At 40.0% G+C, this 25,126-nt stretch overlaps 1 protein-coding gene across 1 annotated transcript in view; it reads left to right on the plus strand.

Moving 5' to 3' along the window:
- The window catches only part of megf6b (multiple EGF-like-domains 6b), a 62,698-nt gene that overhangs the window by 5,667 nt on the left and 31,905 nt on the right, over positions 1–25,126 (plus strand). Inside the window, exon 4 of the mRNA XM_083938352.1 lies at positions 5,086–5,190. Coding sequence (XP_083794478.1) covers positions 5,086–5,190 — 105 coding nt within the window. The remainder of the gene's footprint in view (positions 1–5,085; positions 5,191–25,126) is intronic.

A 25,126-nucleotide genomic window follows, 5' to 3' on the forward strand; every position in this document is an offset into this window, starting at 1 on the left:
ATAATTGTCATAAGTGTGGGGAAAATAAGTGAAAGAGTCCAAAGGGATGTCTTTAAATGTTTAGTTTTGTTCCACCAGCAGTTCAACACCCAAAGATATTCAGTTAAAATGGTATAAAAGACAGAAATGCTTATGCTCCAAAGAGAAGCTGGAACCAGACACGTTTTTATCTTTAAATGACTTAAATGATTGATCAATAGCCGATTTATTTTCGGTTCTATTTAAGATCTTAAAGCCACATCTATTCAAAGGTTTTATAATATGTGCAATGACTATTTGTCTACAAAAAGTCGGCTAGGTGATTTGTGGAGGCACTATTCAGTTTTTGAAAGCCTCCAAGTGCAACTGACATGACTTTTGTGTGCTTTGAAAAGACTCCAATTGGCTCAATGACTATCTTCTTCTCCTGAAGGTGAAGAACTCTTGACTTTGTGATGGCGACTTCCTCCACTTAAACATTTGGAGGACCACTCAATCAGTGACTTAAACCTTTTACCTCAACAAGCAGCCATGGACGGGGTGGAGATGGACGGGGTTAGGCAGGAGTGGAAATGAGCAGTTATGTTGATTGACGACAACAATAAGCTTTGTGACAGGGGCTGAGGAACACAGACAATGGCTCCTCCAGTTTGTCGTCCTCGTTAGCTGTTGAATAGGAACTGGCCCCCTTTTGTGGTGGAGGCAGACTGGCAAAGGTAGCTTCATGTGAAATAGGCCCAGTAGCCTGAGAAGAGGAAATGGTCCTCAGTCTATCCATGGGTGGTCTGTGCATGCATGTGTGTGTACAATGTCAGCAGTCGTGGGGACGGCGTTGTGCATAGCTGAACACAAATAGACCCAGACTCATACAAAGAAACAGACAGAAATTAACCAACTAAGACATTGTGCAATATATGGCAAAACTGTTGTGTAATTTAGATTCCATCAAAATACGGCCTCTGGTTACACTAACATATTCCTTTTGATCTAATGAGTAACGTGCAGCAGAAGATGTAGAGTCAGCGTAATACTGAAAATAAATGGAAGCTGCTGCTGTTAGCAAATACCAGTTGACTCTCAACAGCTGGAAGAACTTGTAATGGAAAAAAAACAGATTATAGAAGAATTACACTTCTTCCAGTATGTGTCTGGGAAACAACTATGACTGTCAGAGTCCTCACACAACAAGGAGACAGTAGACACGGACCTAAAACTATCGCATGACATTGCTGTCCAATTACAGATGCGGGTGTATTGCGGGCTGTGCAGATTAGCCCTTAGTGTATGAACAAGCTGCTTGTTTTTTCTAATTTACGTTATGTTTCCTATTTGGTTTGACTGACAGGCATGCCATTATCACATCTAATCCACATCACTGTCCGAGAGGAAATGTGCAATGCGCCAAATGTTGTTTTTTTAGGGTTATTTTTTTGGCAGTTTTTCAAGCCTTTTACTAGAAAGGACAGGCAGGAAATGGGGTGAGAGAGAGGGGGGAGACATGCAGCAAAGGGCCACAGGTCGGAGTCAAACTGGCGGCCGCTGCCTTGAGGACCTTCAGCCTCTTTACATGCTCTAACCACTGTGTTACCGGCCTCCCCAAATGTTGGCCAAATTCTGACCATGTTTACTCTGTTACGTGATCTTAATATTCTCATCCACGTATTTGAATAGAAGGATGGAAATATATTTCCCTCACAGGAATCCGTAGTAGACATGAACAATTTTCTCATATGAACTCTGGACAGAATCAGGTGTGGACATTGTCTAGAATTTCCCTTTCATACATGTAGCTGTCCGTGTCAGACCCGTTCTCCCTTGCTGGAAATACTCTGTTTTGTTTTGGTGAGAGGTGGTTCCTGGGTAGAGCGTGCAGGAGGCAGGGCATGTAATAGATGAAACTTTGTTCACAAAGCCGCTTCACAAGTTATAAAAATACCCAGTCTCTTGCCGTTCCTTAAATCTCTCTGATGATTTCAGTGTCTGACTTCACAGACAGAGGTTCGCGAATCTAGTTTACTCTCCGGTTAAACATTTTTGTTTTCATCTTCGTGTAAATCACTCTTCCTTGTATTCTTTTGGTTTCGCACAAGCTACAAGAAAGAAACGTCATATATCACATCAACACATCCACTCAGTCCACTCAGTCCTCCATTCACACAGACTGTGATACGGCGCTTGCAGGGTAAAGTCCATTTATTGTCCAGTCCAAGGGATTCAGACATTTGCGTTCTCACATACAGCTCTTCTGGGTCATGTCTAAATAATTTCAGGTTTGCAGTGCATGTGAGAAAGGGGCTATAGAGTAGGATGTAAGGTGCAGCAAATGCCCCAGATATTCTCATTGCAGGGTCTTGCATACAAAGACATTTTTTGCTTGGTAATATTGTGCCTGCTTTGTCAAACCGACCTACTGTCTAGTTCAAATGGTATTTAAAGTCTTTCAAAGAAAACTTTGCTGGCCCTGGTTTTCACACAAACTCTTTGAAATGACACATTCCTCTGCATAGCAAAACATGATTTGTTGCCTCAAAATACAGTGCTCTGCTCCACGCGTACCAATTATGGCACCAAACGGAGCCCTGAGCGCAAGGCTTTGTGTCTGTGAATTGCCCTAAATGTGGTCTCCCTCTCTGGGGGTTAAACAGATCGACGGAGCCTAAACAAACACTGGGCTGCCTCTGTGTTGTTGCGGTCATCCCCTTCAGAAGCTGTAAGGATGACACCTGTTCGTCGGTTTTCAGTTTCTCTGCACGAGTCGCTGACCCCTACTCTTTCTGTCTCTATTTTTTGTGGGAGCTGATAATCCTCTCAGAGAAGGTGTCTCTGTAATAGAGTTGAGGCATTCACAGCGACAGATGAGAGTGAGTTCAATGCCACGCTGCATGCCACATTAAGAAATTATTTCAGGGAAGATTAAGCAGCGTAAAGAGCTCAGGATGGGGGCGGCCCAAAAATGCCCTGGTTCTCTGCCAACAATCCTGTGTCTCACATCTCAGAAGGGGGAATTCTTTCCTTGTTTTATCCTTGTTGTCACTTAGCCATCCTATCCTGAAGTGACCTTTTACTTTGTTGTTAATTAAGTTCATTTAAAGCTTTTTTTTAACAAAATGTAAAATGTCTCATTAATTTGATCTCTCACAGCTGGTGGTAATATAATTGGCCTGAGGAATTTGGATTTTTTTGACATTAAATCTGACCACTGTATAATACTTTTTTCTGCTCGTCTGTCATCTATAGCTGTCACCGCACCAATTTTCCCTCAAATTAGATAATCACAGAAGTGGGGATAGTTACGTAGCTGTATGTTGATCTATTGTAGTGTATCATAGCCTCTGTAGCCACACAGTCTTGAGGAACTGGAAGTCATCATGGACAGATTAGCCGCAGTCTTCCAGTTGGAGTAGGATTTCAGCAGCTTCACAAATAGGGCAAACAATTGGTCTAATAGGTATTTTTCTTGGGTGAGATAGTCTTGATGTCTGTCTTAGGTTGTGTGTGAGTGTGGGTTATTTGTTGTACACTCCCTGGATGGTCCAACTGTTGAACAGGTGTCCTAGGATGGAGCCAGATGACAGGCGGATGTTTAGGCTAAACGCCAGTCTCTGAGGAGCCCCATGAATCTACTGGATACAATTACTACTCCACAAGAAATTCCCCACCCTTGGGCTTTTTCGACCTAGGAGGCTGAGGTTTGATACAGAGGTCAAGTGTGGTTGTGAATGCACGCAAGTATGGATGCCCGCATACCTGGTCGGAATGTAAATTTGCATTTGTTTTTTTTTTTAATGACATGAAATGTGAAAAATGTCCCTCACAATTTCCCAGAACTCAAGACAATGTTTTCAATATGATTATTTTTTGTCTGATCAACAAACCTACAGCAAGCAAAACAGACACACTGAATGGTTCAAGTCATAACAATAAGAACAGGGATTAGATGAAATTCACAGTTTCTGTTTGAGCTGTCCTAGGCACATCACTATATGACCATATGTGGTTAATCAATGGCATCAGAGCTGGCAGTGGCTGCTCTGATGATTGGTCATGCTGCCTCTGGTTGGCTACAATGGGCAGAAAAATGCATATCTGGCAGAAGACTCACTGTTAAGCTGGTATTCAGAGGGTTTCTTCACAATCATTGGCATTTAAATTCCTCTTGTGATAAGATGGACCATGTTTTTTCACTCCCAGTCTCTACATGTTGCCAGTTGGGAATAGCAATAATAGACATCAATCCTCTGGACCTGTCATCACCAGCCACTGTACTCTGCTCAGGAGAGTGCAAACAACAGGCCTGGCTTAAACAGCTGTGTCCTACTTCACAGGGATATTGGCCTCAACAGCTCATCAGATACAGGCAGGGAAACTTCAGCACACATGTACTGTACTTGCACTCACACACAGGTCAAGAACTGTCATGATTAATGTGAGTGTTGTGCTAGTGTAGGGAATGTGATGGTACACTTTTTGAGGTGGATTCACATGTTCAGAAATACCTAGTTTATATGTCCTGGATTCTTTGCATTTCACGTCTTAACGAGAGTGAGCAGTTTGACTTCCATGGATTTATGGACAAAGGGCCGCTGGCTCAAAGAGATGGATGAGCCACGCTCACCCTGTGGCTCTTTAATTTTATCGCATGACGCACCCACAGGGTGAGGGGCTGTTGCAGCTCTAGCCCGGTCTTGTGTACGTCACCCATGCAAATCTGTATGATAGCTGTTGGTGACATTAATCAAACTTCAGCTAATTAATAAATGTCATTCTCAGGTGATATTCCAAAACCATGCGTACATTCCCTTTTTTAAAAATTCTTACAAGCTGTTGGCGCCACTCATGTCAAACATTTTGATTCTGAAGCCTGCGCCACTGCTCAAAGAGAGCCAAGTTGTGGATTCCTCTTACATTGGTTAGTGTGAATGGAGTAGAATCAAGGTTTCTCTTTAGTGAACGGGCTGATGATATGCCTTTGATAGAAAGAGGTCAGTGTTTGAAACTAAAGATGTTGACATCTCATGACAACGGCCAGGTGTCTCTCTGCTTCACTTACAATTTTTTTTCTGTCTGTTTTTCTACCTCCCTGTCTGTCCACATCCACATGTGCAGCGGTATGTAGCTACGGTGTGTGCTTCAATGGGGGCCAGTGTCGGAAGGGATCCACCCAGCTTTGTGACTGTCCTGCAGGGTTCAACGGCCCCAGCTGCCAGTATGGTGAGTAGTTATGTTCTCTTCTAGTCTATGTATCTCTTTTTTTTCTCATATTTATTTATGCTTCATTTCTTGGTTTCCCCAGAAACCAACCTTTCTAAAAACAAAGGACCTTTTTGTCCTTTGTTTTTGCTATTAAAATATAATAATTTAACTTTTGATCTTTTAAGTTCATGAAGGGTGATGGATATATTATCACACACTGCACCCTTACATGAAGCTCTTTTTGCACATGTCCGGTTTCCATCACTGTCAGTGGATGCAGTTACAGTAAAAGAAGCAATCATAAAAACACTCGACAGATGGGTTGAAACTAAAAGCAGCTTGCCATTTGATTTAAAAACACCTTTTTGGCTCTTTGCTGGAGCCTACTATTCTGATCCATTTCAGTCAGCTCCCCAAGGCAGCTCTCCACAGAACTCTGTTTGAGCGATCGCTTTTCTCTACGCACAAACGGGAATCTCCTTACATCAGCAGTTGACTCCTTGACCAGCAGCCCAAGTATTTTATCTGCAACTCCATTGTTTAATTTGAGCTGTTGAAGTAAAACGACAGAGGGTCCTGTTGTTTTTCTGATAACACCACACGACAGGAAATGCCTCTTAGTGTCAACTAGTGTTCAGATCATCTCTCCCTCAAATAAGGCTGTCCAAGACACTACTGACTTTGATGCGTAAATCAAGTTAAAACTTCAGTGAATCATGTTCTCCTTTTTGTTACAATAATCTGACTTTACACTCTCTGGCCAGAATTCAGAAGCTATAAATGCAAATCTAACTTACAAAATTTTTCATCCACATGCTATTTTCTCAGAAAGACTTGTCTGGTGCAATAGATGACCTTCACCTCCCTCTTGGCTATTATATGAGTCATGATCAAGCCTTGGTAATTACAGCAGTGACAGACCCTCTGTATGATCAGAGCTCTCTGTGGTAACATGTATTGAGGTGCTGCTGAAGACCATTGGTCGTCTTTTTCAAGCATGTCCTAATTGGCCTAGTGGAGGTCTTTGAGAAGATTGAAGCCATCTGCTGAATCTGATAATTGCCAATCAGCGTTAATGCAAAATTTTCAGGAAATGTTATATACAGTTGCATACAGACAGGAGTAAGGATACACATGGATGTATCATGGTATAGAGAGGTGAGACTAGGGCCAGTGCACACAGTGGGGTACAATGCCCCTCATCCTTCACCCCTCACCAAACAATCAGGAGAGGTATTAAAAGTACAGATAATCTGAAACTTAAATTGTGAAAAAATAAGACAGAGTTTCAGCCAGTAAACCCTAATGTCTTTGTGGAAAACACATTTTGTAAACAGCAAGATCTCTTGAGTAGACTAAATATACTAGTTCCGTTGGTTAATAGATTATTCTTCTATGGTAATAATGAGTCTTTCAAATTCCCCTGCCTATCAGCAGTAGATGAAAGATGTTGTGAAATAGAGACGTGGTCAATTGTGTGTCTGTTAATTAACAACAGTCAGACGCAAGGAAGTGTCAAAGACACTTGAGTGTATTCTGTTGCTTCCAGCACCAGAAGGACAGTAGGGGTTCTGGCACAAATGCACCTTTTTGCAAGGTGCATAAAGAGGTAGTATTGAGAACACATAAATTATACTCTTGTTTTAGTGTTCTGTTGTGTCTATGTGACTGAGGAAGACAACATTTGGTGAAAACATTGCTAGTAAAGCCAATTTAAACAAGGGAGCCTAATGTCTAGTGAGCAGATATGTTTCATTTATTACTAACATTTTATTTTTGATGCTTACTCAGCTTTCATAGTATCCCATGGCTGTATAGGTTTCCATCCCTTTCAATTTTGCTTCCAGGCAGCCCCTGAGCCACATTATTTGATTTTCACACTAAGATCCGCCAGCATTGTTCTAAATTGTGAATGATAGCTGTCATCAATGCAGACACCTAGGGGCCCTTGCTGGTGGAGAGCTATGCAACAGAACCCTACGCCCTGACCCTCCCTCTATTGGGGGCTATCAGTCCGTAAAGTATCTGGCAGTTATATTGCCCTGTGATTGGCATAGAATGGGCTGCTGGATGAAGGATGTGGGGCTGTCAGTGACTCCGCCTGACTAGAGGACAACACTTGGGATTGTGAGAGTCAGACATAGGCTGGAAAACACTCACAGCTGTCTCTTTTTGAGGTCCTGGATGTTCCAAATTCAGGTCACTTGAGTATCAAGAGTCCTGAGGGCAAAGGGAATAAACTGTAGGCTGAGTACAAAGTGGCTCATTGGAGAAAGAACAATTACACTTCTAATGAATGACTCTTTTAGCTGAGTGACGGCTCTGATATATAGTTCAGCTATTAATGAAAAACACTCTGGGTGTCAGGGAAATACCATTTTGTTTTATCTCTGTCACATTCTTTAGCCCCAGAAAAATAACCTTATGTAGATGAGAGCCCGCTGCTGTTATATTTCCTGCTGCGGTTCACATGATGCACACAACTGTCAGTAACCGTGTGTTCCCTTGTCACGTTTGTGTAAAGGCTTAAGCCACAGTGGAAGATATGGCGGAGATCAAATGTGAGGAGCTGCAAAGATTCACCCATCTTTAAATTACTTGAGATTGCAATGTTAGCATTTCTCTGCAGTCACATGTGGTGCTTTTGATGTGGTTCGTCTGTATTTGTGTTCAGCAAATGTGCGTTTATGTTGTTCAAAGGGGGCAATTAGCGCCCTTCTTTCAATAGTTGTCTGAAATTGTCATCTGTTTAGCTTTAGTAGCATTATGTGTCAGGGAAGACAGTATTTTTTTGTATTTGTGCCTTTATGCTGTGGTTTAATTAGGACCGCTGCCGAGAGGCTCTTCTAGTACTTTCAAAGACAATAAAAGACTTCAGTTATATAGAGTGCAAATCAAATAAATATAAACCAGAACAAAGGGAAAATAAGGTGCCAGACCAAAGTTTCTAAAAGTTATTCATTATTAATTATTTTAAGACAGAGAAATTACAGAAAAACAGGAAAATCCTATCTTTCTTTACAGAATCAATTTCTAACATGGCAATGTTCGTAAATCTTAGATATCGTATCTTATCTTAAGAAATTCAGACTATAACTCTAAATGTGATTCCTCAATCGATACTCATCCTGTTATGCCTCTATCTTTCATTGGAATTGAATTGGACAAGACATGATTTCAATGGCTCTCACTTGCCACGGGCTAGCTTGCTATTGGAGGCAGTAATTGTGTCAGTAGACAAGAGGAAACACCACCTTTTCGGGAAGTGGTCCTCTCAACTATCAGCCGAGGACAAAGAGTTGAAGAGGCAAGAGATGTCAGAGGTCACATCATTTTATTTAATCATACAATTATTATATTTTTGTGCTCATGTTGTTCCCCATCTTTATTGTCATTGCTGTACAGACAGCAGTACTGCTGATGTCATTTTGGATATAGGACAGGGTCTATGCCAGGCTTATTTAGGATACCTTACTATGGAAATTCCTAAGTGAGGACTGCTCTGGAATAGCTAAAATATTTTTTGTATTCGGAAATGCAGGTGGAAACACGTTTCTGTAAAACCAAAAATCCTAAATGCCAAAGAAAAGATTTTAGACATGGGAAGTTTTTAAAAAGTATTTTGGGTTTATCTGTGCTATATCAATGGTTTGAAGTGGGCAGTGCTTTGTTAGAAAAAGTTGATGTCATCAACACCGGTTGTGGGATTATTTCAAGGCCACTGTCAATCAAATCTGATCTACAAGAGATATTTATTTCTGAACTACTTAGTTGTAAATAGTTAATGTTACAGAGAAATACTTTTGTATCTGTAGCTTCACATTTATAAAATAATGTAATTATCAATGAATGTAATGAACTTTTTACAGAATTGGCAACCCTTTTCTGTAGCCAAGTACCTGTGCATATGAGGTTTCTGTTTTCGCTCTGAAGTCCTTTAAAACTCTTTGTCTTTTTATATCCAGGGGGATTTCATCACTTGGTGCCTGATGTACTCAGTACCCAGCCTGTCATCAGTAGACAAGTGGTATCCTCTGGGATAAAAAGCTTCCAAGGCTTTTAGACCCTTGGCAAGGCAGATGTCTTCATACCAGCTGACATCTGGCTTTAGCCACAGACAGACAGACAGACAGACAGACAGACAGACAGACAGACAGACAGACAGACAGACAGACAGACAGACAGACAGACAGGCAGACAGGCAGACAAAAAACTAGTAGAGACTTTTCGGAACATGAATCTTTACTGTCCTAGTTCAAGACTCTTGAAGTATCTTTTGAAGCTACCTGTGGTGTCCTGAGGTGAAAGGTAAAATGAAAGTTATCTCCTATACATAAAAATGATTGATTGTGGAATAGCTTTATAAGAGTTATTTGTTAGAAATACAACGCGGAATAAGAAGCCAGTGATAACAAAGTTAAATCCTTGATAGCAGAGAGAAACGTTTTTCCAAATAGACGTAACCCAAGACAAGAAAATACTGTCTTTCTCATAGGTTTAACATGTTTCTTTTGTTTGTTGATCCCATACTGAAAGAGCCCTTTCTCTGTTACATTAATTGAGTCTCATTTATTTGCTTTTTGCGAATGATTTCTGAACCATTAGCTCATATGTTGGCTGGGTTTGGGGTCACTGCAATGCCAGGACCAGCTTGTACAAGACATCACTCAAGACAGCTGATGGCTATCATCATCATCTTTATTCTGTAATGTTTGCTTCAAAGCAGGCTCCCAGGCTCAACTACGGCCATGTTGTCTTTGAAGCTTTTTAGTCAGTGCATATGTTAGTATATCAATCATACCATCTGGGGAGTTATTTGCATTCATCCACCAAGATTATGGTAGGATAAAGTTTCTTAGTGTGATTTATACTGCTATCTTCTAGCAAAATGCTTTTGATATTTTATTGGAACTTTCTCATTTACATTTTTCTTTCTTTTTAAAACAACAAATCATAGCAAATGGACAATTCAAACAAATCCTCTTTTCCCTTTATAGTGAAATGTTACTTTGTGTGGCATCATTAACACATGCCTATTCTTACAACCCCAACCCCTCTGTAGGTAAGAGATGGAAGTCGCTCTATCTCTTTCTAAAATCTAGATGTCTTCAGAGTTTTTTAGTTTTTAGGTACATAAACAGTCGACTGAAGCGCTAAATAATGAGGTCACTTTTTTCTGTCCTGTCTTTACATGATGCAAGTCCTTCAGCCCTGTGGACGAGGTACTGAGATCTGACTCTGAGCTAACACCCTATGCAACATGCAGAGAGAATAACATGTCTGATAGTATTTCTCATAACTTTTCTTAAACCTTTGATTAAGATGTTCTGTGACGTTAGCTCACATCCTCACAATAACATAATGATAGTGGTGGGAAGTAACTTGGTATCTTTACTTGAGTACAATTTTGAGGTGCTACTTAGCAGTTACTTAACTTCTAACCTTTTTAATGTCAGTGTGAAATATGTTCCTTTTTTGGAAAGTGAACAACTTAGACAACAATAGAATATAATGCATGGTTAAAGATTAACTATACTCAACTCAATAAAAATGCTTCTAACACTTAAAAGCCTCATTAATACTGCTTTAATACGATACATTTTTTAATTTAGTGTACTTTAACTTTTGATCATTGTGACGTTGCATGCTTTTGGCTTGGTTGCAAGGTCAGCATAGCAACCCTGGATCTATTGTGGGAATTCATTGTCTTGTTAAAGGGTACCATTTTGAAGTACACAGACTTTAACCAGGGTCGTCTGGTCAAGAACTCTGTGTGAGAGAAAGATGGCTGTAGAAATTTTTTAACATGTAACCTGGTCATCAACTAGGAACATCACATCTGACTTGCCGCTTCTGTCCGCCTCTCACTTTCTGTCTTTTATTGAGTTGAACAGCTTTTTAGAAAGTTTTATGTGTCTAAAGTATGTGTGCCACTTTCCTAGAAGAGGGTGTATAGCTGCAGTCAGTGAGGGTGATTTCAGATGTTGCTCTTCTTTCTCTAATAGTTGTCCTACTTTGCAATTACTTGAAGTTCAATAGTAGTCTTACCTCGGACTGGTGGCCTGTCGTAACCTGCCCTCATCTACCCCTCCTCTCGCCTCACACACATAAAGACGTGGTAAATTCCCTTAAAGCAGGCCAGGGGAGTGTTAACTCTAACTGGTCCATGTTTGTTGAATTTTGATGATGTGCATATCTTCTCCTCTCACAAAAGCATTTTTTTCTCGCTACATGTCTGTCAGGTATTCAAGGTTTATTCCTTCTTGGTCATGGTAACCACTGAAGCACATTAAGGCCAAATGTTAACAAAAGCGTGGGTGGTTCATGCCTCCCAGATGTCAAATCCCAGTTAGTGGCATGTTGGTCAGAAGTATTGATGAACCTTTCTATGACTTACAGCAATTTTTTATTTGAATGCAACATGCAATTGCTCAACTTTTTTAGCTAGCAAAGTGGAAGATCACCCTTGATTATAGTGTTATTAGTATAACTGTGTGATAGTTAAGCTGATTTACGGGACAGTTGTGACTTTTAGTGCCAGCCCTGTGCTGAATATTGCAGGGGAGCAAGGGAGAGGTCAAAGGTCAAGCCCGCATGTGGACCTAGTCTGTGCCATTTTAGAGCACCCTCGAACTGCGATGGCTGCACTGAATGGATATGAACAGCAGGGAGGCTTAACTCTATTTGAAAATGGGGGGTAGCTGCTATCATCATTGCTGCTCGTCAGGCCATTTAGAGATTGACAGTGACAGGAGGGAGCAGCAGTGTCACAGATGGTATCTGTCATGTTTAATGGACGCAGGGCTCCATGGGGCCATGTTGTAAAAGAGAACATCCCCGTATGGTTAAACAATTTCAGACATGCTGACCACTCTGGCAAGGGTACACGTTTGACTGTCAGTTGATTAGCGAGTAAACGCTCTTTGATTTTTCTTTGGCTAAATATCTGTTTCCTTGATGTGCGGGACCACTCAGGAATGTGATGAAAGAGGTGCTTTCAGTATATCAGCCTTGGGACCTTGCCCGTTGTAAAAATAAATCCCTGAAGTCTGAATGGTTTTTACTTGGGATCAAGAAAAACATCTGAGAAAGCTCCATGTTGCACACTTTAGCGCGTAAGTGCACCAAAATGAAACACACATGAATTCCCTGGTCCGTAATGGCTGGAGGTAGGACAGTTTCACTGCCTCAGCACTAAATAAGTTTGTGTTTGTATAGTTTTGGTGTTTTGGAAAGTGGAAACTACACTGTAGTTTATATATGTTCATGTCAGCCTCAAAGAATGGGAAACTTGGTTTGCAGGAATTTAACAATCTGAAATCTGAGGCTTCTCCAAACGTAAACTTCTAGGTACAACTCGAGGCTTTGGTACTAGTGTTATGGGAAAAATTTGTCAACAAAGATTAGACACAAGCAAGTCTTGGCTTTTCTCCGGGGTTTTATTTCTCAGAGCATTTTCTGCAGAAAAGGACTGTGCTCCACGCACACAGACACAGGCTGCTGGAGAGACAGACCCAGAGCTCAGGGCAGTTTTCATTTTATACCATACATGAATAATCAGTGTTTAGATGGGTGACGTACAAGGCAAGGCAGTATCTTTAGTCACATTACAGGCAATAACCCCGATCATACTTGTATCACAGGATAGGAAGTATCTTACAATGTACACAGAGCTGAACATTGTATGCTAAGATAAAGAACTTCTGCATCACAAGGGGATAAAGAATGTGTTTTGTCTTGTGTTTTAAAACCCAACACATGTAAATTGTAATTTCCACCACACTAGGTTCTACATGCATTTCCACTGTATTTTACAAAATGACATTTTGGGGTATACACTATAGACTGTATATAAAGATTGAAGATGTCTCTCTACTTCCTCCCACAGTCCAAAAGTGAAGCATTTGTGCAAAAAAAACATCGACAATTATACAGCTCAGGAAACATCTTCAATTTGAACACTTTTGCCCTGAAATACATTAAAATGATGAGATGCATGTTTATTTGCTAATGCAGGTTCTGGCACAAGCTGATTGGTGGCCCTAAACAGCACCCAGTGACTTGAAGCACTTGTAGTTTTTCAGTTTGCTCTACTGCGCACATTGTGATTATTTATATTCTGCTACACATTGAGAAGGCTTTTGGTCCATCTTTTTATTTCCAACGCACTAACTCCTGCTTGCTGTGAATGGCCCTCCCCCAAATACTAATGAGGGCTTGGACATCTTCGTCCAACAAGCATTCTCTGTTGTTCCTCTTTTTTTAATGTAGCAGTTCCCCTGATTGATGCTGATGCAGTAGTAAAATGGGAATACGTGTGTGTTTGTGACGACACAACTTGGCCACTCATCTCCTGAAAACATGAACTGACGTTTAGTGTATCGACATTTAATTGTCGGAGCTTCTTATTTCTAATGCCCTAATAAGATAATTTGATTACAAAGAAGCTGTGACCAGGTCAAATCCCTTTTAGCTCTTGGCGGCTTCATCACAGATTACTGGAACATCACACCTTTAAATCTTTACTGCTTTCTGAAACTACTGTATAAGAACTGAACAGATGTCTGGATTGAAAGACTTTAACACTCACCCATAATTTACATCATTATCTGTTACTGGGATAAACACCCAGAGCTAAATGTGAGTTTAAAAGACTGTTAAACCATGAGACTATAAAGCTGTGAGATGGCCAGCTGCAGCAGTTTGTCAAGAGTGGTGTGTCAATCCTGCACTGAAAGGTCAAAAGGTGTTGTGCATCAGAGCATTAGGTCATACAACTGCTGTATAACGATCAACACATATGTTTTATCTGCTCGAAATTTGGTTTTGCACTTTTAAACATTTTTTAAGAGGGTGATAGAAAGTTAAATGGCTGATAATGGCATAGTAAATGTCTAGTAAGATCACAAACCGTCTAAATCATTTTCAGGGTTTCCCTCTTACTCTCTGATGGGTTTCACAGGCTACAGCTGAAATGGCTGTGAACAGGTTGAAGTCTGCTTCTTTACTTTAGAATTACGATTTTGAGGGTCAAACGTTAAAAACAAAGAATGTGAAAAATGTTATAATGAGAGCTGTTTAAGGAACAGTAAACAAGGTCAGGTGGTGACATAATGTTGCTTTTCATAACTTTTGTTTGGATAATGTGTAGATATGTTTTGTTTCAACACAGTCTTTCCATCAGCCATGAATTGGACTTTAAATGGACCATTCACAGTCACTGACATGTTTTCAGTTTTTTTGCCATTTGAAGGTTTAATCCCGTTCTTTGAGTATTGTTAGAAGTCAGCAAAGCATGACTTCCAGAGCAGCTGTAATGAAGGAGGCCATAGAGATATAGGCAGTGCCAAAAGAATCAAAAGCTCCCTGCAACTGTTTTCTCACACATTTTCTCCCACCTTTTTGTCCTGAATTCCTCTAATTCTTTGTTTAATTCTTTAGTTAGAGAGGGATAAGAAAAGGAAAGTCAGAGGGCCGCACAGAAATAAACACTGTGACTGTCTTATTATGATTCATATAAATTCATAAATCTAGGGCACAACTAATGATTATTCTGGTTCTGATTAATTGTCAATGATTTGTTTTTTTTAGATAATCCTATTAATATGTCAAAAAGTAATAGAATATGCAAATCACAGTTTCTCATATCCCTTCATATAGTTTATTTTGTCCCAACAGACCAAATGATAACATGTACTGCTGCACTTTCCGCACAGAAGAAAGATAAAAAAGAAACAACGATAAAAGATTTTGTGTGAAGTGTCATAAATATATCACACATTCATGTTTAGCTTGGTCAAACTGGTCAGCCGTGGTTACTTTGAAGGGAAGTGCACCTTCAGTTTCCGCTTGTTGTTCATGCTATAGTGCACCTAAGTGCAGCTCAGGTTTGCGTTGCATTATGATTTAGGTGACAAATTCCAGAACGCAACAACGCCTGATACGGATCTTGCGTAGCTCGAAGCGACTGCATCCGCATTCTTGCGTGAACTATGTTTTTGCATTAACAGACTGAAAGAAATGTAGTATTGCTGCAGCAAAGGCAGCGAAGAAGACTCCGAGCTGGTAAGCTTGACGTTAACAATACACAATGTGTCATATTATTCAAGAATTGCCTTTGCAAACATTTTGATGACGGGAATGCATTAAAACCATTTGTCAGGCCTCATGGATACACACAATGCATTTTGGGTGAGTGACACTGGACCTCAACATAAGTTTGTTTAGAAGAAAACCCCATCACTAAATACTCATCAAAGACGTCTGTCAAAAATACACTGGTGGAAAAATGTTATATATTATAAAAATAGCAATGGCATTGACAATGTAGAATAATTGTTTGCAATCTCTTGTAGAGAAAAGCATGGATCCTAAAAATCAGTTGTTCTTCCCGCGTCTTCTGTCCCATCCAGAAATGGAGATATCTAGGTTTAGAGAGCAGCCCTGTTCCTGTGAAGTCATTAAAGGCACCTCTAATGAGAGGGAGTGCGTTGCAGTCAAAGGGTGGGGTGCCTCCTTGCCCACCTATCTGCCAGTGCATCCTGCACAGCATCCTAATCTCCTGTAATTGTGCTTCTGGGCTCCCACCCAGTCTCATTAGGCTCTTTACAGAATTCCTGATGAAAGGTCACTCCTGGTCACGCTGGGGGCGAGGGCATCAGGTTTGTGAAAATTGGCAGTGACAAGAGTTTGCAAAATACAATTAGAGGAACAATCAGCATGGACCGGCCTCTTCATCTGTCAGTTGTGCCCTGATTTTTCTCACCTCCCCTACCCTTTTACAGCACTGAAACTTCCATATCTTTACTAAATCTGCCTCTGCTGCCTTTGTTCCTCCTTATCAGCTTCTTGTGTATCCACTTAACCAAACACTTCACTTCTAATCTCTGTTTTCCCTCCACCTCCAACATTATCTTCCCTGTTATGTATTATCTCCATATGGAAGCCACTTAGCCCTAGGGAACGTTCACCCATGTGTGCGCTCTCTGTCAGTGCACAGCCAGCATTTTACTGATTGTTTCATGAGGTGTAAAAGGCAAATTATAATCTGAAAGAAATGTAATGAGACAGGGTCAGTTGCCTTTCACATGTCAAGGCTGTTTTTTCTCATCTTATCTCAGTAGAGGCTGCTTTATTTTTGTTATAGTCACATTACTTAGTATGGATTTTTTGAAGTGGGGGTTGTATAATGGTACTTATCTATAGTCAGTGTATTTCCTACAGTTGATGGTGGTTGTAAAGCCCCCAGTTTGGAAAAGCAGGCAGGAGTACAGATGCAAAACCTAAGCTATGTACTGATGTGGTGGATCCAAACTAACCCTTAAAAATACCACAGTTACACAAAGAAACTAACCGATCAAGGAAATGCTAAACTGCAAACTCCCTCCTACTGAGGTAAAATGACTGTTTGTCAAAGGAGTCTGGTGGCTTTGAAGAGATCATAGATGGATAAAACAACTTTTGCTCCCCGTTGGAAAGGGCTGCCTGATGGCAGGGTAAAGCAATGAAAATATTATAAATTAAGAGTACACTTAGCTGCAGCTGAGTTTGAATTACCAGGATATAAAGGTGGCTGAGTACAAACGTATAAATATTAGAGTGTGTGTGTATGCCGATACGGAGTACTACAGTAACATCGCAGCAGAAGATATGCATCATTGATTGAATATGTATCTGGAGCATTTAGATAACAAGCATAGCCCAAATCTGACACATCTTGTGTTTTTTACGATCTATTTAATCAAATTTACAAAAGTCCTGTTTCAAAACTAATGAATTGATCAGCAAAAATTACTGATATGATGTAATTGAAAATTGAACTGGGAGGATGCGACGCCTGAAATTGACATGACGTTGATGGAGCTAAAGAAACACATGAAAATGTCATAAAACAATCAAGTAACAAATAACATTTTCCTGCTGCACAAAATGATGTTCATTTATTTTGTAAAATTAGGCAATACTGAAAAGTGTTACCTCTTCAGGCTATCTGACAATGGCATAAATCCCTCCTTGCCTGGAATGCACACAGCTGGTAGAAATGTGGAACCTTTGATGACTATTGGTGAGTTTACTTTGTACTCATTTTAAATGAAGTCAAAAATGTTTTGGAACTACTGATCTAAATTCATCTTCAGTTTCACGCTGTACTGAAAACAGACCTATTCTTTGGATATCAAGCTGTATGCTGCCTCCTACTTTTTTGCCACGCTGGTTATGAAAACAACAAAGATATGGATAGACTTGTTTCAAGGTCAGGAAAATACCACCATGTCATAGCGCTGCATGAGCAGGTTTTTGCACTGCCATGAAAATGGAGCCCATCGCCTCTGGATTAGACGTAGCCAGAGGGTGGTGTATTTGACTGCTGTTCCTTTCAACTTTGAACAACTGTGAAACTATAGAGTGTGACACTTGAACACGTGAAGCAATAATCAGAGCCTCAACGTTTATTCCCCTGTACACCCTTAGCATGACAGTCTGTCATGTATCTGCTACCTTTTTCCCCGCAGGTAAAAGGCTCTGAGCCACTTTCCATCCGCAGCAGCATATTTCACACGAGACCGAGAGGGAGACAGGCTGGAAACCACAACAAGTAATTTTTGGATTCCTGCTGGCATCCATGTGTTGTCCCAGGCACTCAAAACTCCAGGGTCAAAGTGGGAAAACACAGGCCCTAACAGGTAGAGTGCAGATAGAGCACACGCAAAGGGTCAGAGGGCAATCCCCTGAGGTCCACGAGGTATTTGTTCCTCCTGTTCATCTGTGTGTAGATCATAAAATGTTATTCGGGAGACATGCAAAAGTTCATGCAGTTGGCCTACTTTTTCCCCTGTGTTGCAGTTTGTAACTTTTACTGACAGTAAAAATGAGTCAGGAACTTTTGACTGTCCATAGGCTTTGAAGGGACAAACCTCTCCCAGGATTTATTGCTCTGTCGGCTGCCCTCCATCAAATTATTAGTCAAAACAGCCACGTGAAAGATCTTTGGGATTGTCTCTACCAGTATCCAACTCTCAGGTTTCCAGTTTGAAGTCTGTGACTGCTGGTGACAGTCTTGTGACTCTGAAGTGATTTGAACTGCCTGCGTCTGGAAATGAAGGTGTTGCAGTAGTCTCCATCAGCAAGACTAGAGAAAAAAATTAAAGCTTACAGTAGTGTGAAGCAGCTGGCTCTTAAGGATGGGGTATCCTATAACACATAAACACACCTGCACTCAAATAGGTGCATATGAATCATACACACTTGCACACTTACCTTGCGGTGCAGTGAATTGGATCACCAAAGAAGGATTAGCGCAGTTTAGGACTCAGAATGTTAGCTAAACAAACTCACTGGGTTTTAGTGTCTTTGATGTCGCACATAAATCCCTCGGTCAAACATGCATAAATAATAGAAGTTAAGGCTCAGTGGGGTGGGTAATAAGCTGTACAGAGACTACCAAGTCACTTGATTGATATTCTTACCAAAGATTCAGACAGCTTCTCAGTGCTTTCCTCAGCACAACAGTCTGCTGCTTGTCTGTGGCTTCTTGTCAACAAATGCCTTGGGAAGAAGTGTGTAAAAACAAAAAACAAATGTTTAAAAAGGCAGATAAACAGATAATTTAGATTCTACTCATCTGCATTTTCACACGAGAAGGAAATCGACCACCACAGCTGACTCTATTGGGCTGACACAGCAAAAACACCTCAAGACATGTACCACAATATTTCCTTTAATGTAGCAACGATTCACTGATTATTTTCATCATCGATTAATCTGCAGATTATTATTATTATTATTATTATCTCAATTAATTTTTAAATTATTTAGTCTATAAAACCTCAGAAAATAGTGAAAAATGTACATTACCATAAAGAGCTCATTGTCACACCATTTGATGTCTTGTTTCGTCCAACCAAAAGTCTATAATATATTCAATTTACTATAATGTAAGGTCAAGAAAAGCTATTGATTACCGCATTTGAGAACCTTTCATTTTTGAATTTCTTGTTTATGACTTATCAATTCATTGACTAGAGTTGTACCAATACCAGTATCAGAAATGCCTCCCGATAGGGCCAAAAATGCTGGTATCGGCAAGTGTATGCATCAATGCGATAACACTTAATTTAGCCCTAAAAAAATAAAACATATGTACTTCAAAGTAGTTAATTAATGTTCTTTTTCTACCATGACTGTAGAACTGGATGAAGATATGTGGTATTCATGCTGTGCATGTATTTGTTCATGTTAACAAAGCTTAACCCTAGCCAGGCCATACAACAATGATAGCAACACATCCATACAGGTTATAATTAATATATTTTTTCACATTAGTATTGGATTGGTACTCTGTATCGGCCGTTATGGAAAAACTGGTATTGGAACATCTCTATCATTAACTAATCGTCGCAGCTCTGTCCCCAACATCTTGTGATCACTTTCTATTTCAAGAGAGAAGTTGTTGAAGAGGTGTTTATTTTTTACTCTAGTACAGTTCGAGTTTATTAGAGTTATAAGAGAGACAGCAGCTCAAAACGCTTCCCCACCGAGACGTGTGGTAGCCTCATGGTTTTTTAAAGTTTTTTAAAAAAGTTTAAAAAAAAAAGAAAAAAAAAGGAAACTGACGTGCATTTCAACGCCTCTACTGTAATACCCATTACTCCTTGGTAAGACTTTCCTGCAAACTTGAGGTAGATTGTTAATAACTTCATGGAAACATTAGGGGTTTGTGAAAGTAGGTACAGATGTCTTAAACATCAGTGAATATACATCCTGGAGGTCTGTGTGTGGTTGGTTCCTTGTCATTAAAGGGACAATTTTTTAAACTTAATTTCAGGAAAGCCACACCACGTCCGAATGATAGTGCCACTTAAAAGCAACTCAGCTGCCACACTGGCCATAATTACAGGGCTTTAGGAAGAAAGTCGTACCCAAAAAGGCACCAAGAATGCATCAAATTGGACTAGGGGTGGAAATTATTGGATACCTAATACAGCATACATAGTTTTCTGGTGTAAGTCAGTGCGGTGAACAAGAGAGAAAGATGTTTTACCACGGCGGGCACTTTGACAAGTAAAGTGTGGTCCTCTTTGACGTTGAATTATTATATTGTGGCAGCTGTGTTTTAGTTGCATGATGAATGAGTGCAGAGCAGAATCACATAGTGTCAACTTGATAAACATCCAGCAGCACATCTGGGCTACTATTGATGCAGCGGGAGATTAACAGCAGGGGGCAATGTTGAACTTGAGCTGATGCCTTGCAGTGGAGAAGGAAGGAAAGAAAGGATTCCTGTCTAATTTTGCATAAAATCACAGCCTATCAAATTATATTCCTGTAGTTTCAAATGTATTTATTTATTTATACATGTCTCATCTGAGGATCTGAATAACTAATGTTATCAGTCATCAACTGTCCACCCTCTAAAGCTTTGTCTCCTGCAATAGTGTACACTGTTGCAAAAATATGCCAGATGTATTTGTGCTTTTATTCCTTCTATATTTTATTCATGAACTAATTCATTTAGACCTGAAGCACAAGATGAATCCTAAAAATGTCTTTGTTTACTTCAGCTGATTACACCTGGCATGTAAAGTGAGCAGACTTCTTGATCTCTGCTCTTGTTCGCCTGCAGTCTACATGTAAATGTTACACAGCAGGGCGACAGTTGTCTGACAGAAACACATTTCAAGGAAACCTTAGAGCATAAGTACTAACACCACAATATTGCCAAACCTCAGAACGAATACTTGGATAAAACATTATAAATACACCATCATATCTGACTCAAGGAAGAATATCTGAAGTCATCGGGAGTTATGGGATCCATAAAATAATGTATATAACGTTTGTGAGCTAAGGTGAGCGTATTTCACCAGCATCTGTTTCCTTTGATCTCCTGCCAGGCAGCATTTGTAGAGCTGCCTGTCGTATGGATAAATATATCCTCTACAAAAAGCAAGGCATGTTTATTTGTAAAGCACCTTTCAACAATGAGGCAACTTAAAGTGCTGTAGGACATAAAAGCCATTAAAGAGATAGTTCTGATTTTTGTGTGGTTTTAGTGTGGTTATATGAGGTACTTACCCATAGTCAGTGTATTACATGAGGTAGATGGTGGTCGGCATGCTCCCAGTTTGGAGAAGCAGGCGGAAGGACAGGCACAGAAGCTAAGAAATGTACTTTATTTAGAATATTTTCATCACTTTACCTTGCTGTCAGATAGCTCTTTACAACGGGGAACTGAAGCTGTTCTGTGCTCTTGTCAAAAACTCCATTCTAGGCCAGCAACTTCTTTGAGCTAAAATTTAAAATTACACTTTTTCTCAATGGAGTCTGGTGGTTTCGATGAGAGCAGATGATTGCTTCAATTACCACCATGCAAACTTAAACAGGGCTGTTTAATGGTAAGGTAAAGATGTGAAAATGTTCTAAATATAGTGTACGCTTAACTGATTGACTGATTTAACATTTTTTTAGGTGGCTTAAATAGCAGCTGCCCTCATCCACAACAGTACATTGCTTAGCTTGTAGGTCATACACTGATTGGTAATACACTGACTATGGATGATTACTTCATGCAGCCCCACTTCAAAAAATCTAAACTATCCCTTTAAGACAAGATATTATAGGAATACAAGGTTAAGACAATATAAAGTGATGTGCATAACTAGGACTTAAAAGAGCCAAATCAAATGTAAAAATCCGCTACAAAGAACAAAAAAAATGTTGCAACCATAGCGTAGTGCACAATAATATAAAATGGTTCCAAAGTATTAAAAAAAAGACATTAAAAGGGTTGGTTATACTAGAGGTCAGTGGTTAGGATTAGCTTCCTGTGACAGAGTGTGAAGTAAATTGTCAGTTCCAGTTCATAGACTGTTGGTTGGTTTGTTAGTCAGACAAGATGTTGTCATGAACTGTCCTGCTGCCACATGTGCAAAATCCTTGTCTGAATGAAACCACTAGCCAATCCTCATCTTTATAGCACCTGGTAAATGGAAGCAGATGTGAGGACAGCAGGGAATGCAACCAGGAATGGACACTAGCAAAGCACATTATTACATCAGCAGGCTTCTAGATCAGGGCCCTAAAAGGAAACAGGTTCGGCTATCCTCTGTATTCCCCTCCTCCTGATTCCTTGATGAATACTGCAATTTTCCGGCCCATGACCCCTCTGAGATAATATCAGAGGTCTGGTGGTTTTTGTTGGCCCCTCGTGGTCTACCGAGACGTTGGCCCCCGTCGTCCTGAGAGCGGTGACTGTTGTCCTTATCGCAGGAAGTCACAGAATACAGCAGAGGAATGTAAACCCAGAGCTTTGCTGCAGCTGAACTTGCAGAGGAGTTTTCAAATCAAAGTTTTCCTGTTTTTTAATTCTTTACCTGACTGCTTTGTAACAGACTAACCATTGTAGGGAAATACATGTTATACAAGTCTGTTTTGTATTCAACCTATAAGAAGACATAACAGCACTGAGCAGTTTGATACAAGAATTGTTTTCCTATTAGAACATTGCACAGAAACTCCACCTGCATACATGCACTAACTACAGCTTCCAGCATTAGTACACAACACTTTCTTGATAGAGTTTTAACAAAGACTGCTGAAATGATTAGTAATTTGATTAGCTAAAGGATGGGTTAATGTTTTTCAAGATTCTTTATTATTCTGACATGCCCAATTCTACATTGAAAGGGTTCTTGGTCATGTCCCTCTAGTCCATATACAGTGCCTATAGAAAGTCATGATAGCCTTTTGAAATAGTCACTTTTTTTGTTTAACAGCCTGAAATGATAATACTTTGAAAAAAAAAACACACACATTTTGTCTTATAACATTCAAATGAAATATTTTTTGTCTGAAAATTAATAAAAAATTAAAAACCAGAATAGCAGGTTTGGAAAACTGATGAGTCCCCAGATTTAATACTTTGTGGAGGCACCTTTTGCTTTAATCACAGCCATCAGTCTGTTTGGATCTGTCTCTACAGCTTTGTGCACCTAGATTAGGAAATATTTCCCCATTCTTCCTGCAGAACTGTTCGAGTTCAGTCAGATTCTGTGGTGAGCGGTGATGGACTACACTCTTCAAGTCCATCCACAGATGTTCTGTAGGATTCAGGTCAGGGCTCTGACTCGGCCTCTCTAGGACATTCACCTTCCTGTCCTTTAGCCACTGTGTTGTTTTAATGGAGGTGTGTTTTGGGTCGTTGAAGATGAACCACCTGCCCCAAGTGTCTAACAGAGGGCTGCAGGTTTTCCGCAAGAATTTGGATGGACTTGGCTAAATCCATTTTCCTTCAATACCGACCAACCGCCCAGTCCCTGCTGAAGAGAAACAAGCCCAGTCATCCAGTTTGGAGGGGCGGCCCGATCTAGGCCAGGCAGGGATGGAGCCATATGCCTTCCACTTCAGGACAATACTCTGAACTGTGCTCAGAGGGATAGTTAAAGCCTTTGAAATCTCTTTATATCCTTGTCCTAACTTGTGCCTATCCACAACTTTATCCTGAGCTCTTTGGAAAGCATCTTTCCAACCATAGTGAATTATTTGTTAGTGTGCACTACTAAGAATGAAATCCTCAAAGAACAGCTGTTTTTTTTCTGAAGTAAAATCAGAAACACCACAGTTGATGTCAGATGGAGGCCAGTTAACTTGGTGTGTGATCTGGACAGTGATTGGTTTATAATGATTATTCTAAAGGGACTCCTCACTTTTCCAACCCTGCTACTCTAGTTTGAGCTGATGCCCAGAAATGTTGAAAAAAAAATCACTTGAATGTTGTAAGTTAAAATGTGTAAATCACGCTGGAAAAATATATCTTTTTATGTTTTATCATTTCAGGCTGTAAAAAAAAAAAGACTACTTCAAAAGGGTATGTGATGTTGACAAGATCCACAGTCTTAGCTTTATATACAAACAAAGTCTATATTTAAGTTCTAGCAGTCTTTTAAACAAAGTGTATATCCCAAAATGTCGAACTATCCCTTTTAATTGGTTATTCAAAATAATAATAAACAGATCACAGTAATTGATAATGAAAATAATCATTAGTAATTGCAGTTAGGGCATTCAAAAACCTTCGATACCGATCCCTTCCCCCGTCATTATAGTTAACGTAGTGTTTTTCCTGCATGCCTCTATGACACGTAACAGGCAATCACCAGCATTATTAGAGATGGGTACAAGCATCCTGCATGCTTATTAGCTCACTGATGCCGATGCGATTTACTCATAATAGAAAATTGGTTTTGAATGACTAGATTTTTTTTATGCTTAAAACTAAGGGGGCAATTCGGTCTGTGACTTTTGAAGTATCAAGGTTCGTGCCCAGCCCTAGTTGCAGTCCTGTACGTTTCACAAGGATTTAGATTTAGACAGGATGCTTCCATTAAACTCTACAGATGTTGGTTATGAACTGCTCACTCTGTGTACAATGTTTAATTCATAAAATTTCCTAAAGGAATCCTCATGTTTGTTAACTACTTGCCAAGATAACTCAGGCACCACAAATACTATGTCTAAATGTCCACCACATGGTGAAACAGACTGGTGTGATTCTCCTTGCATGGGTTTGACCCTGAGCTGTGGAACTGTGACCTTGACTTGAGGCATGAATTGGACTCAGACAAACTACTAAGGCATCTAATCTCTTCTTGAAAACATGCAAAGAAGGATGTTATCTTAAAAAATCCTTCTCCTCCTTTTTAAAGGAGGCTTCAGCTCTTGTTTAGCTCCTTTAGATATGTTTGGTCACTCTGCTTGAGATTAAGCTTGGTAACAGATTGATGGATGAGTGATGGTGACGCAAAATCGAATGCCCCCTGGATTCAGGTGAAGCTTCTGCTCCAACCCCCAGACTCTCACATGTCATTGAGTTTAACATTCGGAGAAAATAACTTTACGGCTGGTAATGTTTCTGTTTTGAAAATAGCTAATATTAATGGCTTTGTGGCATAGAGAT

Source organism: Echiichthys vipera (assembly GCF_963691815.1).
Source record: "Echiichthys vipera genome assembly, chromosome: X".
NCBI classification, from domain to species: Eukaryota; Metazoa; Chordata; class Actinopteri; order Perciformes; family Trachinidae; genus Echiichthys; species Echiichthys vipera.